A 20,154-nucleotide genomic window follows, 5' to 3' on the forward strand; every position below is an offset into this window, starting at 1 on the left:
TTTTTAATGAAGCTGTTTTAAGTTTTTGCGCATTTTTGTCTTGCAGCGGAGTGAGAACTGAATTAAATGAATGAGAAATCTATCTATAATGAAATTCGAGGAAATAAGTTTAAATGAAGTGCAGCAAAAAGTTAATGTAATTTAACAGGCCGTATAAGGAAGTCATGTGGTATACTCATCAGATTTTTTTAAAGGTGAGTTGCATTTAAAAAAACTATTACTAAGTAAAGCTTAAAATTGTTGAAAAACGGTATAAGCAGATAAGTAACCAAATACATATTATGAAAATAGTGACTGAAGATAATTAGTGGCATTTTCTAACTTTAAAAATCAAAGTATAATGCCAACAGTAAAGGATAAAGATACAGTAATAAAGAAAAATGAATCGAGGATTACTACCATTTAATCTATTAAGGCAGGGGTACGCAACCTTTTTGTCCCTTAGAGCACATTCTAGAATATCTGTTGGACAGTGTAATATATGTACATAAAGAGAAAGAAATCGGTCGCATTTCTCTTTGCGCTGGTAGTATCTGTTGGACGTAATTTCTATTTCATTAAAAATGAGAAAACGTTCATAATGTGTGGTGAAAAATAAATTTTATACCCCATAACATCGTAAACTGTATATAAATCAGAAAGATTATAGCAATACCTTTTCGAACAGAAAACGGATGGAAAACTTTATTAATACTTCTAACAAGAAGTTTGATAAAAGATTAATGGAACAGAAATGATTTTAAGAAGTATTTCAGTAAAAGACACCTGTATGATAAGAATGCGTTAGGTTTTGTAGCTGAAAGCATTTTTATTCTAAAAGCAGAAACTAAAACTGGTGTAATATTGTGTAGATGGTACAGGAAAAAAATTCTTGAGAAATTCTGATTCCATCTTCAATCTTAATAAAAGCATAGTTTGGAAATAGACAATTTATTGTATTTTAACATAATATTATATAATAATTTTGAATATATTTAAAGTGCTATGAATTTAATATTACTTCAGATTCAATCGCATGAAAGATAAAGCAATTATTTAGCTCATAAAATACTTCTTTTTAGCGTGACACCTAGCGTGAAATTACACCTAGCGTGAAATTTAAGGTTCCAGTAGTAATCAGTAATGAAGAAGACATCGCAGCGTCTTTAATATTTACATTTTTATAAATTTTATGTACTGAAGACCTTTTACTTGTTCTTCATTTAAATAACTTAAGAGTATTTTTTAAACTCATCTGAATAATTGTGTAGGTAATGAAACTTAATACTTGTATTACAATTAAGAGAAATGAAGAGTACGTTCTGTGCTAATTAGGAATAGTTTTCTATCTTACATTTGCAAAGAAAGTTTACGACATTTAAAAGAACAAGAACCCTGCATGAGATAAAAGCATTGTCATCATATTTATGAAAATGTGAAATTCTTCTAAGTTTCCTTATTCCGAGGACTTGTTGATTACTTTTTTATGCTATTCGCCAACTCATGCAATAAAACATTAGAGCACTTACTATCACTAATCTAAGATTTCGCTGATTATTTCATTAGCCCCTGTTTCAAATGTAATGAAAGTGACTTTATTTAGTTTCTGTCCACTAAAGATTATTAACTTATATTTTGTTCTCCTAGTAGTACAATTTCGCTTTAAAATCAATTTTTTGAAATTAATTGATCACATTTTTACTATGTTTTCTCAAAAACATAATAAGCTTGGCTACTTTGTATACCTATTTTGTAAACCAGGTAAAACCCTCTTCATTTAAGTCTACGTAAGTCATCCACTTACTTTATTATTTATATTACGATATTTATTTTTATTTTTATTTTAAGAATTACACTGAATCGACTGATACATTTCTTTCGTATTAATAGAATGACCAATTGGAATTAATTTTATTTCTTGCTGCTACGGAAAAGGACAGTTAATTACATTTGGAATTATATGCATATATTAGCATCTAAGACAACTATTATGCTGTATTTCTAAAACTAAAGCCGATGACCAAATTGATAGAAATTTTGAATCAGCATCCAGGATACAGAAAATAGTTTATTTTCCCCTAGAATGCAAGAAAAATCTTTTTCTGTTGATTAGTAATAGAACTGCTCCTTTTCTCATTCTTTTTGTTAGTTATTATCATATTTATAACGAAAGTTTTCATTATTTCAAAAATTTTATCAAAATCTTCTAAAATGTGAATTAGTAGTCTAATTACTTAAGTTAATTACTATGACATCATGTAATGCTATGTCTTTACAATCTGCATAATCATAAACAGGATGTTATCACAGCAAATACCGGATAAAGTGATATTTAGAACTCGTATAAGAGTTTTCCTTTAAAGAAACCAAATACCTTTCAGAAATCAAGCTGTAATTTTTATTTCCTTTCTACATAATAATACTACACTTATAACTGTTGATAGATTTGTGTAAAATGATGTTAAATTGAGAAGTTGATATCGAATGTTAGTGAAACTGCTGTTTATGGAAAAGGAATCATAGTTTTAAAACCGAAAAATAATATATTCTTACTTGCGAAGCTCTAATATGGATAACTGATATATGTGCAAGCATCAAATATAATTAAAACTGTATGTTGCGAAAACTTCAGAGTCTCTATTTGAAAATTAAAAGCTACACCCCATTTATATCATAAATCTAATGCTTTTAAAAGTGTACATGATTTTTAGAACTGTATAATTTCACAAAACGGAATTTGTGGTAATTTAAAATGGTTGACAAATAAAGTACACACACACATAAAAAGTAAGGCATCAGAACTAAAATACATCATTTTTCTAAATTTTTATTATTTATTTCTACAAAACTTTCGCTTTATTCCAGCTTACCAGCAGCCAGCGCAACAAAAATTATAATTAAAGGCTATTATGTAGTAAAATGTAAACAGAAGAGATATTATAGAGGTAATTATCTCAGAAAATAAGAAAATTTTTATGACTTGACTACTGGAAACTTATACAAATAAAGAAATATTTCTTTAAATCAATAAAAAGTTAATACACATATTTTTTATTTCGTTAATAATTAAATTTAATGAGGAATCTGTTTATAGACAGAATGTAGCGTGCTGATACAAATTTTATTAGACACTTCATCTATAAAATCATATAAAGAATTAGAATAATATGATTGCAAACAGACCAATGAAGTAAAGTACAAATGACAGCAACATAAAACGTAAATAAGAGTTAAAGGAAAAATTTTCTGGTTTAAATGATATGTAAATTTGAGAATACCTTGCTCATAGAAATTACATAAGTTAGCATATCAAAGATAAATTAAGAACGTGTGTAAGTAATATATGAATTTCAATAACTGAGTGTTCAAAAATCAACAATAGGTTTATGAATATGCACAAAAGTACAATGTATACATACGCAAGATACATTTATTTTAGTAAAATATCTTGTTAAAGAAATCCATAAACATGATGAAGTTACAAATCGAGCACATAAATAGAAAAGAAGTTTAGGTACCAAAAATTATTTCCTACGATGTTCAATGTAAGTTTTTGTTTCTTTTATAATCAAATGTAACTTAAGTACTTTTTTAAATGCTAATTTAAAATATATTTCATTGCTACGTAGCTTAAAATAGCAGCAGATATGTTTCTGATATGTATTCATTTCTGAAACTCAAAAAATAAATAAACAACGTTTGAAAAAATCCTAATTGTTCTATGCAATAAATAATCTTGATAATACAATTAATGAGTTATACGTATATAATTTTCCTACGAAGCTGAAAGTTTTAGTTAAGCAAAAGTTTTCTATCTGATTAATGGATTTATATAAAAATATGTAATTTTAGTAATTTAATTTTATTACATGTAGAGATAGATAAATTATAAGGCATAACTGATAAGAAATGTGACGGTTAAGGTGTTAAAATAAAACATAGTATTCAAAAGGCATAGTTATCATTTTTATTTATCACCACTAACTAGTAAAAATGATGGTCTCGCAATAACCTTCTGACAACCCCACTTACACATTTCTAATATTTATACAATAAATAAAGTTTGGAACCACATATTTATGTACTCAAAGCAAAGCCAACATCAAGACGCCAGATACAAAACCAATAATTGAGGATATTAACAGCTACGAATTATCTCGAGCTCTGTATCAAGCCGAAGTGATAAGCATAATCGAACAAAATAGCCAAAAATATCCATAATCATTCAGAATTATTCTCTGATGAATACCTGAAAGTGTAGTTGAAAACCATTCAAGAATGCAACGATTACACACAGCCTTATTCTCACAATGATGGATTAGTACTCACGATGGATTCTCACGATGATGGAAGTTTGCACAGGCATTACCGTATAAAGTGATTAATTTTGACCGAAGAGAGAATGAAATATGCAAGCGTGAAAAATGAGAAGTGAAACATCAAGAATAGCACTGTTGAAAAAGCAAGCTATGCACAGGCAAAATGTATATATTAAGTGATATTTTATATATCCATGCTACTTGGTGCTTTTTTAGCATGATACATGTGTTCCTAAATTTTTGATATTCTTAATTGGCCCGGCGTGATAAATATTTTAATATATTTTAAGCGTGATAAATATTTTAATATATTTTAAGAAACAGGTAAGCTTGATTTCAAATACCTAAACACAGAGGCAGGAAATAAAATTTTAATTAGAATTATTTTTAATTAGAAGTATTTCAGTGTCGCGATCAGTGTCTATGATTTCATTGCAATGACATATAATCTCCTTACACCAACGATTATGAAATTTGCTCTATTAGAAAATTAAATTTTTTTATTGTAACTACTCTTATTATATTAAGATCACATCTGCTGTATATTTTATAAATAAAAGGTTTTTCGAAAGCTTTATTATGAATTTTAAATACTTTATCAATACAGACTTTTAGAATACCTGAAAAATTTTAATATGGTGAGCATTTAACCCAAATGTTAAGCTAACAAAGTAATACAACTTGAGAATAATTTTCATATTATACTAACAGTATGAGTTTATAGGCAATAGAAATATTTTGATGAAATATTAATTTTAAAGATGATACAAGACATACGGCTCTTTTTCTGTAGAATAAAGTTTTGTTTTTGATTGTAATAAAGTAAGTATGAAATAGATATAAAGAATTTAAGAAATAATGCAACTTCTCAGCTTAGAGGCGCTGAGCGATAATACAGCTGAATAAAAATGCAAACACATGAAAACACATGACAATAATTCCATAATTCCACCAGAATATCGATTAATACTGACAATAGAGAAAAATTACAATTGAATTTCATGTCTGAAAAATGAGAAAAATAGCAACATTTACTGAAAATATTCAGGAATTTTCTTTAAACTCTTCGATTATTTCCACCATTAATAAGTTTATAACACACTTAAATAGACCTACATAATTTGCAATGGAAATAATTAAATATTCACTACAGTTTAGAAATTCAAATAGGTAGAAACTTAAGAGTAAATATGCTTATTTAATACGGTATCGAAAAAAGGGCATAATAAAGTTAATTTAGCCATCTGCGAAAATTGCTCGATTATGCCCAACACTGACAGTTCGTAAGAATGTTGACTTGCAGAAAAATGATTAAAATTGGTACAGCTGTACTAAATTGTATTTAGAAAGTTTTAACGCAAGGAAAAAGATGATAAAGATAAAATAGAATAAATAGTGAGCTAATTTTCTGCTGTCACAGTGAACGGAGAGAAATGGACTATGTAGGGCTGCAAAAGCTAGAAGTAACTATGCAATCCATGGAACACAGTTATGAAAGGAAGCAGCAGAAATTCAGTGTAACTCAAAGGAAACTTAATAAATATATATATGTATAATATATATGTAATATTTATATATCACAGGCCATCAATAACTATGTGACGAAGTATTCTCTTTTTCTTAAATCGTCAAGCACAACTTCGTCATATCTATGACTAGTTCTGTCAAAATTTAACAAAGCGACTAGATTAATACACATACAGTAGCCTAATTCATGTCCTCAATGCTCCAAAAATTGTAAAACTTATTTAGGCGAAACACACTGGAAATATTATGTCGCGTAGTCTAGTTTCAGCATTTATCCATTTTTTACATTGCGAGAATTCTTGTTTAACATTCTTAAGCATTTTTTAACATTGAAAAACATACGTTTAAACTTCCTCTAATTGAATAAACCTATTTTAAATTTGAAAGCACTTCATGGCGAAGAGGTGTCTCAAAAGGCTCTTCAAAGATAAAAAAAAATACTTATAATAAATTTAAACATTATTAGAAGTTCTTGGTTCCTATGAATATCCATTGTAAAAGCGTTACTTAATACATATGCGTAGAAAGAAAACAAATATTTTACGTAGAAGTAAAATTTGTTTTGTTTCATTCTTGGTTTGAAAGGCATAATATCGTATTTAAAAGAATAGGAGAAAATGAAGAAGATTGAAAACACTGAAGATTAAAATTTAATTAAAATATCAATGCAGTATTCTTTTACTAAATGTTATTGCCACCCAGAAGGATACTTCTACATCAGATTTTCTGTAAATTATTCTCACGTAATTGCAAGAAAATATTTCTTCAACAGCTGTAACATAATTTTACGTTCTTTTAGTATTAAATTATTTTATTTAAAAATTACCATTTTAAAGATGTAAAATACCAGAATTATATTGGGAGGTTTTGAATAAAGTCCCAAAATTAAAGTATAAAAAGTAGCAAATGTTTCAAATTTGCAAGAGCAGGTAAAAATAATGGATTTAACTGTATGTCCATATTTAAAAAATTAAAAAAGTTAAAAGAACTTATGTTAATAATGTAACCTTTATTTATATCACAGTAAAATTCCTTAAAAGTTTACTGTATTAGAAAATCATATCAATTTAAACATGCGCCATTCTCATACATGTGCGTATAAATTTTTTTAGAAGTTCGTTTGTAACTTATAAAAATGTTTAACAACTGCTATTGAAGGTAGGCATATAGGGCAAGCAAAATTTTAAAATTAAAAACAATGAACATAAAAACACTTTCCAATTTTTTATCACTGAATGCTAAGTATAATTCAATTAAAAATTATCCGAGCATTTATATTTTGAAAAGAAAAAGTCATTATATTGATTTAAAAATAGAAAAAGTTACGCAAGTAATTCAGAACTCGTTTATTCTAAATTGCTTTTAAGTTTATCTGCTACTTACTTTACGTATTATTAGCAAATCTAATGATGAATATTTATTTCATCATGCAACAAAAATGTGTCAGAATCTTATTAAATAAAGTTTAATTTTTTGCATACTTAAAGCATTAAAAATCTTTTATTACCCAGCATCACATCATAAATCTTAAATTAGATGTGAAGAGAGACAAAATATATGTGAAATATTATTTCATTAAATGAAAAAAAGAAAGAGAAAACATTTAAAGTATAAAAAAGAGATAATTTTTACAGGAAATATATAAAGCTATTTACATAAGACAGTGTGTAATTTTCTAGAAGGATTTTTTCATTTTATATGACGGGAGATACGAGAGAAAAGAAAATGGGAAGCTCAACTAGGAAGAAGACTTAGCTTGACTTTACACATACGATTCTTCAATATTACTTAGCAAACTATGTCACTAAGTCATTTAACTCAAACAAAAAATTTTTTTGGAAAATCTCCATTCAAATTGAAATTCATATAAATACAGAAGTAACTTTAGGAGCATATTTACATAACTGGGGCATTAATAGTAGAGATAAGTAATTTTCGAAAGCACCTCATGATCTGTGATCGGTAAGGAATTTAAAAAGGCACATTTGCCCCTCGGAGCTAGAATAGGCTCGTTTTAATCTACCGAAGCTGTTGAAAATTTCGGGTACAAATATGAATATTTTGAATTCAATTTGCATTAATTGAAGCGAATATTTACAAAATTTGGTGGACGCGTGTGTGATAAGAGAGAGTATCGACATAAATGAATGTTGTGAAAGTGTACGCAATGATGAAGTAAAACACTTAATACTTTGAAGATAGGTAATAATTTTTAATGAAAGTTTTGATTTTCGGTGGTAAAGTATGTATCACACATTTTAAATTTTTCTAAAATAAAATTCATGCAGTAGTTGTTTTAGCATGAAGATTCTACAATAATTTTCAAGATATAGTTCTTCGAATAGAAATAGGAACTTCAATAACATTTGCAACACTACAAAGATTCTAATTTTACAATGTACAATTATACAGATGACATTATATATCTTATAGCCCGATTATTTAATATTCACATAATGAAAATAACAAAGAGCGAATTTTAAATAACATTTTGATTAATAAAATCACATTCTTTGAAAATTTCGAGTGAGAAATATCAGTTAGGAATTAATGTACCAAAAATGTTTAAAAGAAATGTGAATTACTGTAAGTAAATTATTCCATTAATTAATATTGTGATACTAAGAGAAGACACTCTAAGAATTTAGGCAATTATTTAAGAAAATAATACAATTACATTTAAGCTCTTAATTGCTCTTGCAGACGTAAAACGTGAATGTTAAGTGCGCAGATGCTTCCCTAGAAAACAGTGCATTTAAGTTGTACGCTTAGGCGAAATTTTCTGAAGCACATAAACAAAACTAAGAACAAGTAAAGAAAAATTTTTGGGGAAAAATTAATTATCAATTATTATTACCAATTATAATAATAATCAATTATAATTAATTATTATAATAATTGTACATATTTATAATTGCATCAGACATACACACCGAAGTTATTCCTTTCAAAATACAAACGAATTCAAATATTAAGAAAATTTAAATAGTTTATTATTTATAAACAACAGTTATATTTCATCATTTTCAAACATTTAGTTTTAATTTGAGATCCACTATCTATTATAATGAGTTCAGATTTTCATTATAATTTTAGTTATGTGAAAATAAAGTAACGTATCAGAATTACCTATTACAACATAACTAAGACATTAAAACATATTAAAAATATTAAAGAGAGAACTCACAAACAAAAATAAAAATATAAATTAAGTAAAAGAAAAATATTCCATTAATGAGACCTCGCTCACGACCACACCACAAACAGCAGTAAATGTCAAATTATATGGCATCTCGCAGAGCATTTGTGTGTAAAAAACCAGTCCATATTCATTGTTTAATGCTATTACGTGCGGATATAACGATAATAAGTAAGCGAGGAAGGGAATGAATTCAAAAAGAGTTGACAATAAAAATTTAAAATTGAACCACAGATGCCTCAACGTCTAAATATATATTATGCAGCTCAATAATCACAGTTTCTGATGTCTATGGAATATTTTTTTGGCGAATTAAAAACACAAAGGACAAAGAACGTTTTAAGAATATTAATCTGCTGTTAGAACAGTTTTAATGGTTCCAGCCTAAATATTTTCTCTGCTTGTTAAAATATGGAATGGTCATAAAGTATGTAATCAGAAGCGTCAGAGCAACTAGGTAATTTATAATAATAATACTTTGCCAAGTAATGAAAGTAGGTAGTTGTTTTGTATTTATTCTTGCTGTCAATTAATCAAAATGAGAGGATACGGATTTAAAGTAATTATATAAAAATGAGTTAAAATTTGAGAAATTCTTTAAACAATTGAATGGTTATAATTATGATGGTAGCATATTTGTATTGAAATATAGCTATCGTTTAGGAATATAAACTTGTAGCATGCTATTATACCCAAATCTGCGCCTATATAGTTCTGAGAAGCCATTCAAGTAGCACAATTGTTTCAAATTTTATAGGTTATTCTTTTAATTCATGTAGAATTTATCGTTTATGTTTTAATTTAAAACGCTGTTTAAATACCACAAAAAATCAGTTTTCAGTACTTAAAAGCGCTTTCCAGAGATCAGTGAGTTACTTTAAAGAAAACTTGTGGAACTGTTTTCATTACGTCATTTTCCATATTCTGTTTTGTAGAATGTTTTGCCATTATATTTATCACAAGTTCTCAGCACAAGACATTTATTTGAGTAAATACATAGTTAACAAAATTTAAATAATTTTAAACTTCTTGAAAATTTAAATAACATCTATTAAAGAATTTCTAAAAAATTTAATCCGTATAGTTAAATATACTTCATAATGAACGATATGCTCTTTGAAAAAATGAACTAGAATAGGATTTGTGTAGTCGGTAAGTTTAATAAAAGCCAAACAAATTCCAGAAAAACCAGAAACATTGATTCTCGTGAAGCTATTAAAATCTGCATGTTTAGAACTGGTAGCAGAAAGAGAACACAAGCGCAGCCACAGTCCAATGAAACACGACTTTTGTTTTTGTTTAAAGACCTAAGACATTTTATACCAAGATAAGAACAACATTTTGAATTAATTATCTGTACCGATTAGTTTAATTAAGTTAGAAATTAATGTGGGTGATACATCCTTAAGATTCAGCGGTTATGGCGGCTGGCATTTCCGTTGATCCGGATCCATCTGGTTTGATGAGAGTTTCGGCAACAGCTGTTGCTCCTTCTGTTTCACCTTCATCGCCAGATGGTAAGGGACTCTGTAAAAGATAAATACATTTTTACAATTAAAAATGTCTTAGTTAAAAAGATATTTGAAGTGACATATAGCATTTTTGTCATTTCCTAACGTGTTATTTTAAATATGGTATCATTGGAATATGATGCCAGGACTGCAATTAAGTGTTACTTCAAAATACGTGACTGCGATCCGGTAAGATTCTGACAAAATATCGAAATAACACAAGTGTTGAAAGGAGATGAAGTAATATAAATTTTGAAATAAATAAATATAGTAATGAAAGGCTTTCATCTACAGCAAATAGCTATTTCTGCTTTGATGAGAAGACCGTTTTTCAGTTATTTTCAAGCAATCTTCATTGACAGGAAATTTAATCACTCAAAGCGAATTTTACTTGTGTTAGTGATTAGGGATGGTTTTCTGCAGATTCTGTTGAAAGACGCCATTAAAACATTTCAGATAAAAATTCGAAATTAACTACATTTTATGTTCTATTTTTACTTTGTAATGACATACCCGCATAACAGATCGAAGAAAAGCTTTAGTTTGCAATACCCTCTAAAGTTACCTATCTAATCTGACATTTATTTAGGAATAGTATTAAAATCAAAGTTTTTTAAAAGTGACAATAAAGAAGTATTATATCCTGTTACTAAGAAATAAAACATTTTTGTCATTTCATCATCTATCATCATAACATAATCGTTTTTATCTTTACACTTGCTGCTTAACATATCATCTACAGTCTCCTTTTTTATCATCAGATGTAATTAAATATGTGAAACGCGTTTAAAATTATTGAATAGCGAGTGCACCTGCCTCGGCCCTCGCAAATATATATTTGTGGTTATTATTTTACGAATCATGATTGCAAAAGTTTTGTTTATAATTTGAATTGTGTCATTTAATTTGGGCATTTATATAATAATAATCACAGTCGACTTAAAAAGTTTAAAAATGACTGGCTTGCAAAATATTTACCTAGTTAAATTCCTTTGTTAATAAACTAAAATTATTTTAAATTTCAGTTTGGAAAACATCAAAATGAAAAGAAATGACATCAAAATGTTGTGGAAAGAAGGAAGGTTTATTGTAACGGGAATTTTTCAGCCCTGAATTCAAAGAATCTATTAGAACATGGGATCTTTTCCACTTTTATGCAATAACTGTCTAGAAGAAAAAGATTAAGATTTAAGACTTAAAAACTCTTCATTGTTTTTTATTCGAGACATGTCATAGTCGACAATGAAAGGTGAAACGTTTTGTAAGAAGGACAAGACGAGATTATCATAAAAGACTATTAAATTTTGATATATGTCAAATTTGTGCTTATAAAGTCAGGTTTGTGCTTGTTATTAACGATGCTGTTCGTTAACCGTTACTACAATATCAATTTATCTTTAAAAACTAACAGGAAAGGTGTTAACCAAACAAAAACATTAATAATAAGAAAACAGCTTTTGATGCATGTCCCATTAAGGCTCTGGTTCGTGAGAAAGAGTATTGGAATACCATTAAATACATTAATTTAAATCGACATGTTCATTGTATGAAGCTCAAATTCGTGATAAATAACGTGGGTAATTCTAGAGAATGAATAATGAAGCCTATGAGCTCGGCTTACGCTAATTGATTTCAGACTTCAAAGTGGATTTAAGTAAGATGTATATTTAGTTATTTTATTAGGTAAATTCAAACTCGATGCAAAGTATGATATTCGACGGCAATTTGCTGATCTGTGTAGAAGAAAAAAGAAACTGAATCCTTTTTCTTCCAGCTTCCTTCAAAGCTGAAAAACTATGCACAGGAATTCTTCCCTTAATACGATTGATCAAGCCTTGTGAAAGGCCATATTAAATGAAACAGATTAATCAAAAATAGAAATCTTATAAAATATTGCGCTTTGTCTAATTATTTGTTAATATCCCTTTTCTCTTTCAGCTGCTTGCATATAATTAAATGTAATAAAGAACTCAATATTCAAAAACTCAAGACTGGAACTCAAGATTATAATGTTTTTATTATACAATCGAAATTGAAACTTTTTTCTTTTGACGGAATAATGCCAAAGTGCTGTTTTGGTTTTCTTTTTTTAAAAAAAATTTCGTCCTTTCTCACATCTACATTATTAATAATGAACCTGAATATTTATTTCCAGGTTTGGATCCAAATCCGTAGCATGCGTTTTAAACTCTTCAGTTATGTGAACAGGTTTCTAAAACTGCTTCAAGTTCCTTTTCATTTTGAAAGGGTTTTCAAGATTAGTAAATTCATCGCCAAGTTTGTAAACTCGATCGATGTTAGGGAAATCATTATCATTTAGCTCGTCATCAGGTGACTTCAATTATTTCTGTATATTGGTTGAGTCGACGTTACTGGACATTAATATTTGTGATTAGATGATGACCACATCATAATCATTTGACTCACCATAATCACAATTACTTACTGGACTAGAATATATAATTAGATCTTTGAGAAAAACAGAAAACACTGGAAAATATAAGTTGCTCAGTTGTATTTGTAAATAGGTTACTAATGGCCATTCAAAGTAAAATTCACACAGTATTAGCCAAAATCTGTCTTCACAGACGTTCTAAATGGAAACAGCTTTAAGAAAGGAATTCCAGTAATTTGCATCTCCTACTTGCATTGAGAAGGTTTTTGAGCAAAGATCTTATTTTAAAGACAGATTATAAGACTTCCTTAGGTATTAAAAGATAATTTGATCTGACTGTAATCAAGCATACTCTGCTTTATGCTTCACCTACCCGGGAAAGCTGCTTGCATGCAAATGGCATTGCTTACAGAAACTACAGCCTTTTGTGAAAAAGGTGTTCAGCCATGCTTCGAACGCGTCTTTGTTCTCAGACAGTTAATTACATTAGTCATAATAACCTGCTTATTGATGATTTCTACAATACTATTTCAAAATATCCTAAGTCTTCATGAAATACCAGCTTATTCTAATGTTGTTACTGAGATTCTCACTCAGTATGAGCGCCGTGCTGAGATTAAAGTTCAAGATCCGAGAGTAAAATATTGAGAGTGTGAACTGGTCAATAGTTTTTGCTGTACACTGGCGTAATCTTTTAATCTTTGGCTTCTTTCCCATTAGAATTACCAATGTCAAGGTTTAGAAAGATGCTTCTTTTGTCGAGTGATTTGCGGATTATAGAGGTTTTGTTCGGCAATTCCTGCTGCAATGGATATTGTTACGAAATGTACAGGCGCAGTAAGATAGTTTCTCCGCAAAGCAGTTTTAGGGTTGCCATAAAATGGCAAGGAAGGCAGGGTTGCCACATTTGACGACAAAATTGGCGATATACCATGGACGGTTGGAGAACCTTCTGGAACGAATTCTTATCGGTTTAGCCCAGAATGTTCTCGAACACAAGCGAAATATATATAAACCCTGTTAGTCCGCAGACAGTGTGTGTGGGTGCCTCGAGAATGCGAGATAGTTAGTGTCTCGAGTCGATCGAGTTGACAGCCGGGCAGCGAGTGCAGAGTGGGTCGTCGAGTACATCGCGAGTTGTAGCGTGGAGAGTCTCGAGAGTACGTGGAGTTCCAAGAACGACCGAGCAGAATCGGGAGCTGTATTCTGGCCCTTTGCAGTGAAGCTGTCTCCACCGTTTTAGCCTGACAGTGTGAAGGCTGTGTCGCTGATTGTTCCAGCGAGTGTATAGTAGATCTTCGACGAATGTAAAAGTGTTTTGGAGCTGTCCTGATCAATATTGGTAATAAAGTGTGTTTCGATACTTCATCAAGTGTCGTCGTTATTCACTCCAAATCTATGAGCCCCGTACGAACGTGAAGGAAGATGATAATGTAAAAACTAGTGTCAGAAAAGAAAAACGCAACAATATTGATAAACAGAGACATTATTTGATGATGTTGGAAATGAATATGTTAAAAATGGGCATATGAAAATGGACATGCGAATAGATATAAATTTCGAACATTTTGCAGGTAAAATATACACTCTAAATTCTTAGTCTATTATTATACAGTAACGAGATACGATTAGCAATTTAAACCACTGAACCCTTAAATTCAAGAAATGTGAGAAGCGTCACCATAGAAACATGAAGTGGGAACGTTTAAAAAAACGAAAGAAGATAAACTGTTATGGTGACATTCAGTACGAAAAATCCTATTACGTTTTCTTTATTTATTTACTCGTTTTTGTACAGCATATTTTGCTCTCCCTTTTAAGGCATTATGGTTTCAAGAGTATCTTACATGTCTCAGATTGTTCATTTACTTTAGTTACAAATATGTAAAAGAGGATCAGTAATAAGTGTAGCAACATTAAACCAGATCGGAATAAAAACTGAAATTCCCCCCCCCGAAAAAAAACAGCGAAAATTATGGTCAGATTCCTCAGTTCTCACAAACATATAAAACAGCTATACAGCTATTTCATTATTATTGGCTTTCATCCGAATTAGCGAGAATATGCAGTTTATTGCACCTTAGCAGTAATTAGAACCATATACATTACCACATTAAAAATGACTGCATAAGCTTCTTTGCAAGACTAATGAAAGCGTTTGTATCACCCGTTGCGCATGTTATAGTTGAATTTCAAATGGAATACTACCGAATTCAAAATAGCACTTACGGAGCAGCGTTATTAAATAATATTTAGAAGAATTCCGGGTAGTCAGAGTTACGGAGAAAAATATTTATATTATTTTATTTAAACTGTCTGGCTTACTACTAAGCATCTCTTGGCGCCGCGGAAAAAAAAAGGAACCAAATGAACTCTTTAAGCGCCTGGTGATTGGAAAACTAAGAAAACTTAGACCAAATTCCATAAATCATCAACAGAGTAAAATAAAGTTTATGAAATCAACGCTCATACTCTTCAAGTCAATAATGAAAGGATAATATCCTCCCTCGTGTTTTGGTAAAATCAAAAGATTATTTATCAAAGAAGAATGTGAAACTGCATTTCCGTAACAAAATCATCACCATACTATCTCTCTCTAAAAGAAAACTATATAGGCTCTCCTTCTTGAAAACACATAAATTTCAATAAATTCTAGAGATAGCCTCAACCAATTTTCTTTTAAATATAGCACAGAGCACTTAAAAATATCAGGGAAAGATAAATCTCTCACGTAAGAAGATAATCACCAGTTCAGATAAGTTAATTAATCTGACCGTATAGTTACAACACAATTAATTTCCCTACTATCCGCAATAAGTTACCCACGTTCGAGATGAAAAGAAATAACCATGTTTTCCATAAGGGTCCACAGTAGACCACAAATAAAAACTCAAAATAAAATATACAATAATAAATCGATAAAAACTTTTATTAAATATTTCAAAAATTTTAATTTTAAATACCTGGCCAGACTACCCCTAGAAAAAATTATCCAAAAAATTGCTCATAATTTCTCATTTGACAATCTGTACAACGATCAGTGTACCCAAATTATTAGTTATGTACATTACTGTAATTACACAATTTTCATTGAACACTAATCTCAATTTTAACATTTTCCAAATCTTACCAAAATCATAATGAAACACCTTACGATTATTAATCTTTTTAAATATCACTCAAGAATTTAAACTCACATATAAAGCTAATTTAGAACTCATTATTCCTTCAGTAATACATCTATAAATTTATCTTCTGACATTTAGAAATTAATTAAATTACTTGATATAGTCTCAATACACATTAATTCAGTGAAAATTCCTTTTAAGAAACATTTATTTTCCCTTAATTTAATTTAAATGATGACTCATGACAATTAAACATTTAAAAATAAAAACCACTGTCTCATCTATTCGTTAAATAACTAGTAACAAACAAAAGCTTTAAATTTTAAAAGTTAAATATCCTTAAGGGGCAAACCTAAACAACCTCAAACCAAAACAGTACAAATAAAACCAAAGTTAAATTTAAGTTCTTAAACAAAAAATTAAAAGTTAAACAAAGTTCACTTTAAAGATAAAAAGACTAATACTACCAAACTTAAATTAAAAGTTAACAAATTACAGCTTACAAATAAAAATTAACCTTCTACAATTATTTAAAACGAAACAAAATAAAATAAAATCAATAAAATTGAACTACTGACAAAACTGAACTAAAAAGCAGTAAAACTGATAACTTGAAATTAAGAAACAATATTACATAAAAATATTCCTCTCCTTGGTCGACTTAATTTTGTTTACCCCTTTCTTTTATTTTTATAGATATGCGGAATGTACCTGTAACTAAGCGGGAGGGAAGTTGGTTTGACCCTCGCTAAAAATGTTTGCTCCGTACTATAGGGTACCCACTTATATACAAATATACACCAAAAGGTGCATATTTGTGAAAAGTGTCTAATATTTTCTTAATTCGAACTAAATGCTGAATTGTTCTCTAGTCACCTGATTCTTAATAGAAGAGGAATTTATAATTTAATGATACGATCTGAAAAGTATTAAAGAATAGTGCATGTAAATAATAAGTAAATCATAATTAAATAATGGTTTTTAGTTACAAACAATATAAATCTCTCAGCATAAATGAAAATATTAAAACTATACACAAGATGAGTGTTCAATGAATAAATCGTGCAACTTTTATGATTGCTTAATTACGATTTTTAATAAATGATGCAAGTCAAGACAACTTTCTAAGATACATTTTAGAACATACGAGAACAGCAGTTGGTTTGAGAAAATAAAAATGTTTTACAAGTTATAAGATTGGCAACAGTATTTCTACGTAGTCAAATAACCTATCACGTTTTAGGCGTGGTAAAATATGAACGGTCATAAATATCCTAAAGCTAATACATCATTTCGTATACCCTGAGGAAAAGTATGTAAAAACTGCGACCGTTACTTTGCACATGTTAAGCGACGATTATTTTGTTTTACGGTAGCAATAAATTCAATTGAAACTAAGAACGTGTCAACTTTTCAGAGTCGCCTTCAGGAACATTTATAAAAGTTCGGAAGTCGGATTAGATTCAAAATTGGAGACCGACTTCCATTAAGATTTATGGGAACCCGTCTGGCATTAAAACCTTAAGGGACGAAAATATCTGCTACATGCCAAGCGGCGACAAATGGTTCTCTGTTGAAGAAATGACACTGACTCATTGCGAAAGCAAAGTTTCAAATAACAATCGAAGAAAAGACAGAAAGAAGTGTCAAAATTGAGTGTGATACGATATTTTTCACACTACGAGATTCTTGCAGACAATGTGATTGTGATGAAAGTAAAATCTAGTATGTGATCTGAAGAAGCTACTAAGAGAAATACTTGTTAAGAAATGTAAAATATGTAACCATGACATAGCGCTGCTTCTTGAAATGAATTTCTTTAGGTACAATATATAGAGAATTTTCTTCACGGTCATAAATAAAACATTCCCAGTTATTAATAACGAATTTCATTACAATAATAATTCATGCTGATAAAAAACGTGAAGCATAAATATAGAAATTCTCGCAGAAACTATCTGTTTTAGGAATACTTTAAAATTTCGAATAAAAATTACAGTATGAATCTTTAAATTTTAAACGAAAGATGAGAGATGTAAGTGATTAAAATATAGCACGCGCGGGGTATTTACCCATGGAGAGGTAATAATACTTCATGGAAAGATTTCCTAAGAAATAACAGTTTACATTTACGACATACTTGAACGAAGCCCAAGAAAATCTTATACACTCCAACCACAGGCTAGAATTTTGACTCGGAGTAACATACCAGTGTTCAACAGTCTTATCCACTCGGTTATTGGTGGATTCAAAATTGAATAGTTTATTAGTATTTTTAAGTAAGTTGAAGAAGATTAGAATGATTTAAGAATCATTTCGTTAGAATAATTTAAAGTATAATTTTGTATTACAAAGAAGAAAATAACAGACTTTTACAAAGTTTATAAATTAATTCTAATCTTCAAAAAAAGAATATAAATTTCCCAATAATTTGTATAATATTATTACCAAGTATTCAGATGAAAGCATACTTACTATTACAAAAATTACAAGCATTTCTTGATTTACTGGATATTCGATTTGAATGAATGAGATTTTACGTGAAATTCGATTTCATATCAATCTCGAATTAATTTTTAAAGACTTTAACGTATAATCATATATTAATATTAAATATTAAAGAAATTAATAGATAAATTAATTTGCATGACAGAGGAAGCAAATGGAAGACCACAAAGGAAGTCAAAACGTTATCTTCAAAAATAATGCTCATGATATTGATTCAAATCAAATTTAAAAAAAACGCCACTCAACTTCATCAAGTATTAACTTTGTCAAGTTCATTAAGCATTTGGGCAAATTCATACGATAATTAAGTACGAATTACATTCTAAATGAGAAAAAAGAAAAGCCAGATCTAAGGCAAAAGGAGCTTAATCACGCGAAATAACATTGGTTTCGGGTTCAAATCGCACACGAAACCAGAGTCTTCAAACTCTTTACCATCAGTGATAGTGCTCTTAAAAACAACTATTAATTATAAATTCCTTACACGTTTTTATTATATCTGACGTATAATGACTCTAATAATATACAATTTTAATCATTTCATTACAGAACGTGATTCAAAATGATTAACGTGATTTCATGAATATTTTGTAATATTTACTTAGATAACCATGAAAGGAACTTTATCCTAATTTTGAAATTTTATCTTGTTATTATTATATGAGGTCTTATATAGTTAACATGCGATTTGGTAGCTCTCCAAGATTTTGGCTTAGCATTTTTATGCGGACGTGTCTTTATAAGCATTGATGTTTTCAAAAATATGTAATATTTTCTTGAAACCTTCATGAGCTCAGTCGCTTCTGTTACCGTTATGGAATCAGTGATAAACAACATGCTTATGCGAAACGGAGTGAATTCGAACGCTGATTCCTCTATAGTTGTGCATTCTATACTTGAATTTTTTAAAATGGTTGTAATACATATACTTAACAATGCACTTATAAACCAGCTATAAGAAATATTGGATCAGCAGAGTCCTACAGTTATTAAAAGATGAGAACTCATTTCTGTTATTTAAACTGTAGTAAAACATAATATTTTGGTAGAAATCACTTGGGCAAATTCCTAAACCCATTAAGTACTAAGAAGTAAATCTATAAACATTAAAATTAAATGACAAGAAGCGTAATGTTCTTGGAAAAGTGGAGCGATTCATTGAATTAGATTTATGAGACTTTTTGAAGTTTATATTAAGAAGCTGAGTAAGGCTATTTAGCGTATGAAGCCTACAAAAAAGTTTTCTTTTTCTGGACCTGGTAAAAATCAAAATGAAGAGAATCGAATGAACTCATTTTAGATATTCCAGTGCGTACCAAAATCAGCAGCAGCATCGGATCTATATCTCCCGCAAATGGAATTCACTAAATTGAATAATCGCTGGAGGGTGGAGGAATTTGGGGTAATATCATAAGGAGAATCTATTTCTTAGACGTCAGCATCTGGCTGAGTGATTGGTCACGCTTTGACGTCAAGGTGAAAAGAGAAATGTCTGAATGAAAATCACTGAACCTCTGCTTATTTACCAATGTTCTGATAAAGCTTAATATTAAAAATCCCCAGTTTACAAATTTTCCTGTTTTGTTTC

General features: G+C 29.3%; 1 protein-coding gene across 5 annotated transcripts in view; it reads right to left on the minus strand.

Moving 5' to 3' along the window:
- Positions 1–2,790: 2,790 nt before the first annotated feature.
- Positions 2,791–20,154, minus strand: part of LOC118181845 (uncharacterized) — a 430,621-nt gene continuing 413,257 nt past the window's right edge. For all 5 annotated transcript variants that reach the window (XM_085818578.1, XM_085818580.1, XM_085818579.1 and 2 more), the window contains one exon: positions 2,791–10,551. In XM_085818578.1, the coding sequence (XP_085674704.1) occupies positions 10,429–10,551 (123 nt within the window). In that variant the 3' untranslated portion in view covers positions 2,791–10,428. The remainder of the gene's footprint in view (positions 10,552–20,154) is intronic.

This window comes from Stegodyphus dumicola, chromosome 6 (genome assembly GCF_044657685.1).
Source record: "Stegodyphus dumicola isolate Sdum_Otavi_A_Nest chromosome 6, ASM4465768v1".
Lineage (NCBI taxonomy): Eukaryota > Metazoa > Arthropoda > Arachnida > Araneae > Eresidae > Stegodyphus > Stegodyphus dumicola.